Raw genomic sequence first — 12019 nt, forward strand, 5'->3', positions numbered from 1 at the left:
CAGTTAACTAATATATGTAAAATATTGGCACGGTAAACCTTAAATATCTAAACAAGCATGGCTTAATGTAGATAAGTAATTAAGTATTTAAGCACGGAAACAATGGTTTTAATATTTAAATATTATTTAAATGAAATTATATTGTATTAGAGAAATATCTAAAAAAAAAACCAAACACGACAAGAATACTTTTTAAATAAATGTTGTTTTCAAAAGTCGTCGTTTTGTATAAACACGAATTAGATAAATATCTATAAACTAGTTACTTGATTGCACTCAAGTTTTACGATTTCATTGAATTTATCTGCTTGATCAGCATACACGTGATGAGAGGCATCTTTAATGCTCTAAAATTAAATGAATCTCATAAGTTTTTACAAATATATCAAGTATACATTTTTATAGAATAAAAACGAAGAATCTTTTTATTCAGAAAAATGTTTTAAAGTATATAAAAAAGGTACTACAAGTTTTTAAAACTTATTATCTAAAAAAATGTTTTACAAAATATATACAGTAATACTTTTTTTTGTGTAATTTAATTTTAAAGTTTTACATTATGAATTTTGCTATTGTAACACTTTCACTTACTTAAAAATTTTTTTTATAGTTTTAATTATATCTTAAAGTTTTAGAGCAACTTTAATAAAATTTTTGTATAAAGTCATTACACATAAACAGTTGTTATGATATTCAAACAACCTTACTTTTCAAAGAAAATTCGGCTTTGAACTTATATACACTAAACTTAATTTCTAAGATAGTATATCAAAACAACTTACATAAATTTTTATGTAGTGATTGGGCAATAAATGTTTACTTTTTTCGCCTGCTTGATCTCCTAACCAGGAATCGGCTCCGAAAATATAAACTATGGGGATGTTACAACTGATCTTGTCTGATGTTTTATTTAATTTATTACCGGTTTATTAACAAAAAACTTGACAATATAAAAGTAATAAAAGCTTTTTTGTGTTTAATTATGTACAACTTATTTAATTTTTTTTAAACCAATCTTGCTAGAGTAAAAATAAATAATTTACCACAAAATTAACCAAAAATTTCAGAAGTATTATAAATATTTAAGTAATTGTCTAATTTTACAGCTAAAAACTACTTTGATAACGATTAATTAAGTAAAAAAACATACAAGAGCTAAATATCTTTAAAAAACATAAAGCTTAACTTTTAGTAAAAACTTTTTTTGAGTTTTAATTTTTGAACTTACATCTTTTTTTTTTACGCATATTTTCTACAAAAATTAGATAGTTTATAAAAAAAAAATTAATCTAACTTATTTATTCTTTTAGTTCAAAATACATACGAAAATTACAAATTAAACAATTTGTATTACAAAACTTATTAGATATATAAAACAAATTTAGTGTGTTGTTGAATAGTTCTTATAAGATAAAATTTCAACAAAAAAATACATATTTAAATAGATAAGTAATGCGTGAAATTAAAAGAGTGGAAATTATTTGTAAGTAATAGAATTTAAACTGAGCTAAACAGTTTAGAATAAAAATTCTACTTTTTTAGTGTTAAATACAGAAATAAAATTGTCGAGTAAACAAACTTCTTTTGTCTAAAAAACAAAGAAATTTTAAAAGATGCTGAAAGCTTTTTATAAACAAAGTTTAAAGCCTAACCCATATAGACAAAAGAATCATGTTACAAGGCAATTTTGAGTTTTGCTTTCAATTTGTGCTTAATTAATTTTTGCATCTTTGAATAAATTTAGTTAAATAATAATTGTTATAGCATTTTTTTATAGTGCCAAACTTATTAAAATTAAAATTAAATAAGATTATTTTTTAATATCATTGATAATGTTTGCTTATTTTAAATAAATTTCTAACACTTTATAAATTAGTCTTTACAGTAACATTTACCAAGTAAAAAATCACTGCTAAAAGTCGCGTAACGTATATTTTACTTAGTGTTGTTGTTAAAAAAAATTAAATATGTTTTTAAAATACTACAAATTTTAATACAATACAAGCACTTGATTTTATTCTCAAAGGTTATTACAAACAACACAATGTTTTACTCTTATAACAAATTATAAGATATCATCAGTTGCTAAAATAATTCTTGTTCGAATATAATTTGAATTATTTTATTTTACAATTTTATTATATTTTTCTATAAGAACTATTACAATTTGAATAAGAATTATTTAAACAATTTATGATCTCTTACTTTACATCTAAAACTATTGTAAAACATTATATACCTGTAATATTTTAAGGGTCTTAAATAAGAGAGGTAATATTTTTATACGCCAAAATTCACCCCCTAAAACTATGGAATTTACCTTCAGGGATTTACCTACCTTTGAAGTTTAAAAATTCAAATCTATCTAGTAACTGACGCCTACATATGATTTCAGCTGAGGATAATTAACAATTGCTATCATGAGTATTTCTCAACTGAAGAATTGCAAGTAAGGCTTATTATTTTTCAGGCTTCCTTGTGCACCAAAATTCATTCACTGTGATAGAAAGCAGAAGCTATTTGGTGCATAAAGTTTTAAGTTTTAAAGAGTTTCTTTGTTTCACTAGACGTAAAACCTTAACCACCAATTTTTCAAATTTCCTCAGGTACTCCTAATGTAGAAAATAACACGCAAAGTCATTTTATTAAGCAGTTAACCCACGGAATAAGGAACCAGTCTGAAAAAATATTGCAAACTTATAGAAAAACTTAGAAAAAATAGGGAAATATCGTAAAAGCATTTTGTCACAGGAGTAAATTAAAAGTATTTTGGAATCAACCTTCAAATGTACATCAAGCGGAGGGCTATTATATTGATGGAGTGGGCAGTTTTAGCAATTCTTTGTCAAAAGTTAAATGAAATGTAAAACAGTTTTGGATATTTTTTTTTCAAAAGATATCACTTCAAATGTTTCGAAGAGTTGCTGATCACAAAGGAAAAAACAAACGTAGTGCTATTTCCAATCACTTGCGTGAATGTAGACCCTGTCAAACTCTTGATATTTGAATGATATTTGAAAACTTGTAAGGTATTTATTAAAGTAACATAATTTATTAAAAGGGTAGAAATGATCGTTAATTAGTTTCTTTTTTGAAGTTAATAGGAGGAGACTGTTTATATAGTCCGCAAAATTTCAAATAAATGACTAACTCTTTTTTCGCCAATGATAAAAGAAATTATCTTAGATAAGGATTTATACAAAATATTTTCAGTGCTAAGTACTTCTTTTCTTTTGTCATCGACCCCCACATCTGCAAGCATATTGTACTATTTTGCTTCTTCTGTATAGCTTATCACATTCTGCTCATCAAATTTGCATTTAAACAGCCTTATCCTTGTACTTGATTAACAAATCTTCTAAAAGGCTCATCATGGTCATGGTGCAAGCCAATAGGCTCTACTTTTTTACACTAATATATTTTAATTACAGCAACCAACTTCATTAATTCTGCTACAAAGTTTTCAGATTTTGTAAATAGTTGCAGGTCGTTAGCAAGCATAACATCACCTAGATTGCCTTGCGCATATTGTAACACCTAAATTACTTTTTAATGCTTATAATTGATTCTTACTTAAATCCCTCCCTGTTTATACAAACTATAGCCACTTCTCTTGACTGATTCCCTGGTCAACACTTGGTTGAATTAGCAAAGCTGTATATGTAAAACCTGAATAATTGGATGAAATGGATGATTGATTAGTGATTATGCTTATTACTGTTAACAATGAGAGACTACTTACAATATTGCTAATTACAACACTGAATTAATCATTAAAAATAATAATATTACTCAGTTATATGGTAGCTGTGATAAAAAATAACTCTTTATTTAAATATTCTAAGTTATTTATCAATAATGATCTGTAAAGATAATAATAGATACTAAAGTACAATAGAACGAGCTACAGTACTTTAAAATTTAAAGTATATAGAAATACAAACTTAAAAATCAATTATACTTAACCTGTTTGGGTAAAGAATAGAATAACTTGCAGATATATACCCCCCAAAACTGTGTCCAAGTAAAATCATTTTTTCTATTTTTAATGATTTCCTCCATTCTTCTATAGAGTTTACAAACATATTTTCAGATTTCTCAGGTTTACTGCTAAAATGAGGACGACTGCTTTGACCAAAACCGAGTAAATCCATTGCATACAAAGGTCTGTTAGCACCAAGCTCTTCATAGTTGAGAGCCTAGGTAAATTTAATGAAAAATAAAAAGTTACATTGTTGTTTTAGCTGTACAAAAATGTGTTCAAATATTGAGAAAAATTTATTCAGAAACTTATAATTTGTTACATCAAATTAAATAGTTTAATACTGTAGTATTAATTTATTTACTTTTTTTTTATAATTACAAATAGTATAAAAAAAAGATTATAATTTTATCTATTTATAACAAGTTTATTAGATTTTTAATCAAGCATTTATTTTTTAAAAATATTATTTTACATCGATTATAACAGGCTTGTCACTCTTTTACTAAAAAAAGTTAGGGTGACCAAGAGCTAATTAATATGAATCATATAAACTAGTTAAAATCTTGAAGTATATTAAAAAGTATAATAAAACTTCCACTCTCAATTGAGTTTACTTTTGAGTTGTACTTTATTGTTATAATTTTTGTACACCATTGGACTCAGACATCAAAACCTGAGCAACTAAAAACAGAAAGAGAAAAGGAATACAATTGTTTAATAACAAATTAATATGTGTATGTAGCCATAACATATCAGGGGCGTGTTTTGACTGCTATCCTGTTTCCTGGTCGACCCCTAAAAAAAGAAGAGAAAGGAAAAAAAAAGAAGCTTAGATTAATCACTAAAAATGTTGTTTAGAGATTTGGTTTTGCTTATTTGCAACATTTTTAGATAATTAATCCTGAATTTACTAAATATAAAGATCAGAACTAAAAAGTTTCACTATTAGCTTGTGAACCGCTAACAGTCATCTAAAATAAATTCAAATTATAAATTTGAATTTTTAGTCACAAAGAATAAACATTTTAAAGTTTCAATTTTGTTAAGGGAAACTGTTTACTCAGTTGCTCAAAATTTCCATTATAATATTTCAATGTGTATAAATGATTATTATGCATTGTTTATGAATAAGTAAGTCATATTTTACTTCACAAGCGTTAAATATAATTACTAAAGTTTAAATAGATTTAGTTTATTGATAAAATAACTTTTTCTAAAGTAAATCATAGCAAACTATGTAGTGATTTAAAATTGAATTGAATATCTCAAGGGCGACAATAGTTTTTCAATTTTTAATTCTTATTGCTCACTGAAAACTTACCATGATATTATAACAAGTTTACCACTAGAATTTTATAGTGAAAGTTCAACAATTTTTTAAACATTTGTTAAATTTAATATTTTTATACATATATCTTATATTAGTACTTGTGTCAACCACTGGGTTTGGAACTTATAATGTTCAGCTCAGAGAGTTTACAAAACCAACTTAAATCCCCTACACCATAAGGCTACACATTTAATAACCATTTAAACATATTTTCGTTATATTGTATAAATTTATTCAATTTTTTTTCAAGTGATATTTAAACTTTTACAAATATAATTATTAAAAAAAAAGTATTAACAAAAGATACTTAAACGTAAAAGAAGTTGAAATTCAAATTTAAAATTGAAACTTGAAAGGACATCATCTATATAAACGTCTTAAAATTTCAAGTATTTATATTTTTTTAACTATTACAGTTTTATTTATTTTATAATATCATTTCACAAGTAAAAGGAAGGATAATCTTATCAAACTAAATAAACTATAATATGTTTGTTTCAAATATTTGATATACAATTTGGAACTTTATAACTTTTTTAATGGTTTGTTTAGTTTTAATTAGTTTAAATTTATTACAGAACATTTATCTTAAAATATACTACTTTTGTATTACTAACTTTTAGATTTGATTTTTAATTTCTAAGTAGAAAAACAAAGGAGTTTGAACACAGCGGTTTTCGACTAAAAAATGCATAGCTAAGAAATGCGTACCTAATTAACAGGTTATTGTAATCTATTATTGAACAAAAAAACGGTGCTAATCCACTGAGAGAAGTCTAGACACGGCCCTGTAACATATAAATAATTTAAAATAACTAAATATAGGTTTGCTTGCGTTTAAATTTAAAGTATCCTAAATTTACTAAAAGAGAAACAACTAGTTTAGATAGATATCTTAAGAGATGACTAAAAACATATTAGACTCAGTCAAAACAAATTCTAGGTTTTCTAGTCTAAATATAACTAAAAAAATTATTTCCACGAATTAGTAGCAGTGTTAGACAAATAAAGTACACTCTCAGCAATTTTATTATCAAACCTACACAAATGACACATTAAACCACATACTAGTACATACCAAATTTGATTAACAATTTTGAAAAATTATCAAACAACTAAAAGTAACACATTGTGTAGATTAAAACGGATTTTATTATAATGATTAAACAATGCAATAAATAAAAAATAAACAACTAAAATTATTTAAGTTTTTTCTACAAGTATAAAACTAATTTCAAACTTATAAGCCTATTTCAGTTTAGCATTATTGTATAAAAAACTCACCCATAATCCAGTTCCCCCACCCATACCGTGAATCAGCACAAGTGGAGTTTTATGTTCTCTGTGATTTGCTACAACTGTCCAAATATAATTATTGCTGGGTAATTTTACATATCCTTTTGATAATTGAATTTTTGAGGCTGTTGGTATCAAAAGTATTACTCTACTTAACATCATTACAATGAGGTAATTTAAAACTAAACTTATTTTAGTATATAATAAAAAAAAATCAATAGTATTAAAGGATTTATTGTATGATACACAGTATGATACACTTTATCAAAATTCACCAAAAGAACAATTTCGAACGAAGTAGATAAGAATAATTAAATACATTTAAAAATCTTTACTCAAGTTGTTTTTTTTTATTTAACAGACAACACTAAGTTATAGAAATCTAAGCTTTATTCATTTTTTAAATATTTTATTCTTTTATAATAAAGTATTATTTTGTTTTAGGTTGTGGTTTCTTTATTTTAATGCAAACAGTATTGTAAAAAAAATAAAATGATAAAAATAATCTTTTTAAGTAAACCTTGCAATTAACCAGTCAATTATTTTATAAAACAAGCATATGATAAATGAAATAATAAACACATTAAAACTCATTTATTAATAACATTGTTTTTCTTGTATCATGGACATGCTCAAAAATTGCTAATAACAAGCAACCATTGAATTTTTTGATGACTGATAAATTAAACCATGTGTTATATACAGTTAGGTATAACTGGATTTTTGGTTTTCAAAACTGGCTATGATTTTTTCTGCTAAAAGTGTTTCAAAATTTATGTAAGCTTAAATCTAATAATATTTGCTACTTTTCATCTAATAAGAAACCAAAAAAATTCCATAAATTTTGTCAAAAAACCATTGCAAATACTATTTAAAAAATTCATGTAGTACATACTTATAAATTTTTGAATAAATTGGTTTTGGTACTGATTTTAATTAAAAAGTTTAAACATAAGTGACTCATTTTCGAAAGAAGTTTATTGATTAATTTCGTTTAGCTCTCTTCGGAATAAAAATGCTAAAAACTATGAATATTGTAGAGTAATTTTAGTTATATATAATGAATTTGAAAAGTCTAACAAAAAATAGTTACGTCATAAAGTAAAAAAGTCTGTTTAGAAAAAGTTTGAAAAATAGAATAGAGTTGTACTGAACTAACTTGAAGTAATTTATAGGACAAAATTGCTAAAACAAAAACAATTAAAGCAGTAGAAAATTTTACCTGAAACTAAATTAAATAAAAAGCACATTAAAAAATACGACAATAACGACAACAATAATACTACTAAAGACCCTATTTGTAAAGTTTTAAATTGTAAAAATCTCTTTGTTTGCAAATTTTTGGCTCGCGAGTTCTTATAAACAAAGATTCTAGAACTGAAAGATGGTAAGTGTTTCTAGCTCGGGATAGGATTTCGAACCTATTATCCAGGTAATTCTCAGCGCAAACAGGGTTGTTGAGGAGGTGCTGGTGAATAGATGACTGTTCACCTTTAGGTTTCACGTCTTCATTAAAAATATACCTTTTAAGCTTTTTCGTGACATGCTGCTCTCGCCTGACGTGGAAACGTTGAGATGTTCGACCTACGTAGTCATTATTTTAGTAGTATTATTGTTAGTAGGTCTTTAGTAGTATTATTGTTGTTGTTATTGTCGTATTTTTTAATGTGCTTTTTATTTAATTCAGTTTCAGGTAAAAATTTCTACTATTTTAAATGATTTTGTTTTAGCAATTTTGTCTTATAAATTACTTCAAGTTAGTTCAGTACAACTCTATTCTATTTTTCAAACTTTTTCTAAACAGACTTTTTTACTTTATGACGTAACTATTTTTTGTTAGACTTTTCAAATTCATTATATATAACTAAAATTACTCTACAATATTCATAGTTTTTAGCAATTTTATTCCGAAGAGAGCTAAACGAAATTAATCAATAAACTTCTTTCGAAAATGAGTCACTTATGTTTAAACTTATAAATTTATTTTACTTGTTTTTCTTGGGCAATGTAGAGTGTTCATCGAAAATTAAATTAAGTTGCTTAAAAGGTCAAAGTTTTTTATATACTTTTAATTACTATTTTTCCAAAAAAAAAGTCAGTAGACTTCAAAATATTGCTAAGAAAAACCAGATTTTTTTTGTTTCTTTAAAATAATTTGTTTTTAAATTTTTTTATAAACATGTTTAACCTAGATAAAATTAGGTGAGTTTATGGCCATCAATAAACCCTTAAACTGCTTTAAAAGTACTAGAGTTTTCAAATAAAAAATATAATAATAAAAATATAAATTTAAATTTAAATAAATAAAAAACAGCATTCAAACAACTTATTTTATTTTTCTTAAGTTCTTACTCACTTATACTATATTAAGAAAAATGGTAAACAAAATTGCAATATATATAAGTATTTTTTGTAGATCAATCGGGTGTGGGCTTAGTTTGTATAACTGGATCCTAACTTTTTTACCCTTACCAAACTTGTTAACTAACCTTACAATTTGTAAAACAATGGTCTGCAAATTGTTTTTATTATAAATAGGATGCAGCCCCCAAAACGTAAAATTTTGCTGAAGAGTAAGTTTTTTTTTTTAATTTAACACTAATTAATCTTGGATCTGAAATAAAAAGTAAAAATTATATGTTTTGGTTTTAAGAAAACAAATAGAGAGATCTCAACTGCTGGAGGAGAAGTAATATATTTAATCTTTCAAAAATTTATTTTGCAAACTAAGTTTCGGTCAAAGACCTCCTCAGTGCTTAAATAAATCTTATTCAAATAGAAAAAGTAAAAAGGTCGAAAGCACAATTTACAGGTTAATCTAAAACTTACACTAGATAAGATCTTCTATGGTTTAAATGAAGAGTTAGAAAAATGTCATAGATAAAGTTGAATGAGGATTTGAAAAGAAGATTAAATTGTAATTAAAACTACAACTGCAGCCGGCTAAGATGTTTAAATTCAAAAACTGTTCCATAACTACCAAATGTCTGCTAACTTCTGTTCTAACACATAGTTTAACTTTAACCCTAACTGTAACAGTTTAAAAAAAATACTCAACCATATGGGTAAAAAACTGCATGTATATAAAGCAGTTCTACAAATTCAGCCAACACTTTGAATTCACCTGTTTAATCAGGTCTTTATTTTTAAACAAAATTATGAAAGAATCTTAAATAACTTCAAACTTGAAAAACAAAATTTGTACACACTTGAACTTAATAAACTCCTAAAACCATTGGAACAAAATAAACAAAAACTTTAAAAAAAAAAAGTTTTTTCCCACAAGGTAAAACTTGTTTTAAATTTTTATTCACTAAAACTATTTAAGCTTGATCTCTCCTTTCATCTCAGTGTGGTTTTATTAAATACACTTTGTATGATACACCACTTTTCTTAAAATACTATTCTTTTTCTTAGTAACTTAAAAATGGCCATTTGTAAGCCAAGGTTTTATTTTCATTGAGACTTTTTTTATTCTGTTGTAATTAAAGAAAGCTGTGGTAGTCATCCTACAAACAGTGATCATTTTTACAACAAAGCCACAGTTAGCTTATATAATCAGCAACCTAAACCAAGTCATTTATTTTCTGTGCAGTGTAAAATACATTAGCAAGACAGCTCAAAATCTTATTAGTGGTAATATCGAAAAAAAAATTCAGGATTTGACTCTGATGACTTTCTACAATAGCTTATATATGCTATAAATTTAAAAAATAGTATTAATAAAATGGCTTAAATCGTACTAATGTTTAAAAAGCTATGTCTCCAAGGTTTCACAATCATAACTTTCATTGATTTTATTAATTCAAACACCTGATATATTTGAATTAAAGAAAAACTTAAATAACCTTGTAACAAAACTTCTTCAGCATTGTAAAGTTTTTCACTAGATGTTGGAACCCATTTTAGACACGATTTTTCATCTGAGTTTATTATTTTATTTCTGAACAAAGAAAAAATATTTGTAAAAGATATCACTGTTATTTATAAATATATTTAATAACTCACCCGTGTAATTCTTCAAAGTTTAATGACATAATTGACTTTCCATCCGGTTATATAAAACAAACTTTAAATTTGACTTAATATCTCAAACATATTACATATCATTACATTTAAAAACAAAGATCACCTTATCTAAATGAACTGATTACTAATTTTTAAATTAAACAAAACTATAAAACTTTATTTTAAAATGTATGCATACTTTGAAACTGCTTTTATTGAATTTACAAAAAACATACTTAAGAGTAATAAATTGATAAGTAATAATAATATATAAAGTTTGATAGGAATAATAAAAAACTAAGTAAATAAATACAGTATAAAACAATTGGAATAATTGTAAAAGTGCAGTCTTACTGATCTTAATCTTACATTGTTTACTTTTATAGTTTTAAATGAATTAGGATCCCTACCCCATTTAGCTAAATTGTTATTTTTATTAAATGTTAATAATATTTAAGGTAAAAAAAACTCTTACTACACAAATATTTTTAGTGAATTTGCTTATGCAAAAGTTATAAGTTACACCTTCTGCAACATAAATTTATCATAAAATCTGATTAGAATCAAATTTATTTTTTGTTAAAATTCAGAAATTGAGGGTTGCTTAAATACAGTATAGCTAACAGACAAGTGAACGCATCTTGTAAAATAACTTTAAGTTCAAAAAATTAAAGTATTTTTTTTTAGTGTGATTAAGATGGTATATAATATTGTATATAAATATTAACTCAGAACTGTTACTTAAAAAATTGTAAATTTTATCTAACAACTACAGTTGCTCATCCATGTATTGTACTAACCAAAAATTTTATTATTAGATATGAAAAACTGTTAAAATTAATTGAAACAAAATCAATTCAGTAAAAATTATTAATAACAGCTATAAAAATAAGATTTTTAACTACAAAGTTTGCAAACAATTAAGTATTAAAATTTGGTTTTGTTCAGCATAGTTTTCCTATTATATCTTACAATTTGTATTGTTGTTTTTTCGATCTTAAGTATAGTTTTAGATGTTTTGTTGTATGTCTTTTATTTATATTGTTAAATGAAGATTTATGATTCCTATATTTTTCTTTGAAACCGTTTCCTGTGGAGCCCTACGTACTGTTTGGTTGCTTTATTAGATATTACTATAGCTCTATACATTAGATTAGAAATAATTCATTGGTTGTTTAAAGAGCAGGATTCTTTACAGCAATTGCAAAGTTTGTCATTTGTGCTACTTTTATTGTTTCAATTGATTTTTTTAATTTACTGTTATGTGCTCTAATTTTAATTTTAAAATAACTTGTGAAACTGTGGTATTTTAATTTTATTGCAATTGAATAATATTTTTATATGGGTGGTTTTTGTCAAGGGTGTACTAACTAAATTTAAAAGTTGTTTGCCTATTTTAA

The 12019-nt window shown here is 24.8% G+C and overlaps 1 protein-coding gene across 3 annotated transcripts; it reads right to left on the reverse strand.

Annotated features, from left to right (window-relative positions):
* Positions 1 to 313: 313 nt before the first annotated feature.
* Positions 314 to 10745, reverse strand: LOC145829386 (1-acylglycerol-3-phosphate O-acyltransferase ABHD5-like). 3 transcript variants are annotated; one of them, XM_082937156.1, is made up of 6 exons: positions 10620 to 10745; positions 10460 to 10554; positions 6600 to 6736; positions 3967 to 4199; positions 783 to 898; positions 314 to 347 (listed from the first exon to the last, which is right to left on the reverse strand). In XM_082937156.1, exons 1-5 carry the CDS (start codon positions 10646 to 10648, stop codon positions 883 to 885), a joined length of 510 nt encoding a protein of 169 aa, XP_082793282.1. In that variant the 5' UTR covers positions 10649 to 10745; the 3' UTR covers positions 314 to 347; positions 783 to 882. The 3 variants fall into 3 exon arrangements, with proteins under 3 accessions (XP_082793282.1, XP_082793284.1, XP_082793283.1); XM_082937158.1 differs by lacking the exons at positions 314 to 347; positions 783 to 898 and adding an exon at positions 5933 to 6103 and having other exon boundaries at positions 4091 to 4199; XM_082937157.1 differs by lacking the exons at positions 314 to 347; positions 783 to 898; positions 3967 to 4199 and adding an exon at positions 5909 to 6103.
* Between the last annotated feature and the right edge of the window lie 1274 nt (positions 10746 to 12019).

The sequence above is a fragment of the Thalia democratica genome, chromosome 2 (genome assembly GCF_965202585.1).
Source record: "Thalia democratica chromosome 2, ktThaDemo2.hap1.1, whole genome shotgun sequence".
Lineage (NCBI taxonomy): Eukaryota > Metazoa > Chordata > Thaliacea > Salpida > Salpidae > Thalia > Thalia democratica.

What these genes read in the sequence shown, in the direction of transcription:
- LOC145829386 (XM_082937156.1), bottom strand. Translation starts at nt 10,648, where the DNA reads ATGTCATTAAACTTTGAAGAATTACACGG. An exon ending in TGAAGAAGTTTTGTTACAAG is followed by an intron (nt 6,737 to 10,459) that starts GTTATTTAAGTT and finishes TGATACCAACAG; the next exon opens with CCTCAAAAATTCAATTATCA. An exon ending in GTGGGGGAACTGGATTATGG is followed by an intron (nt 4,200 to 6,599) that starts GTGAGTTTTTTA and finishes AAATTTACCTAG; the next exon opens with GCTCTCAACTATGAAGAGCT.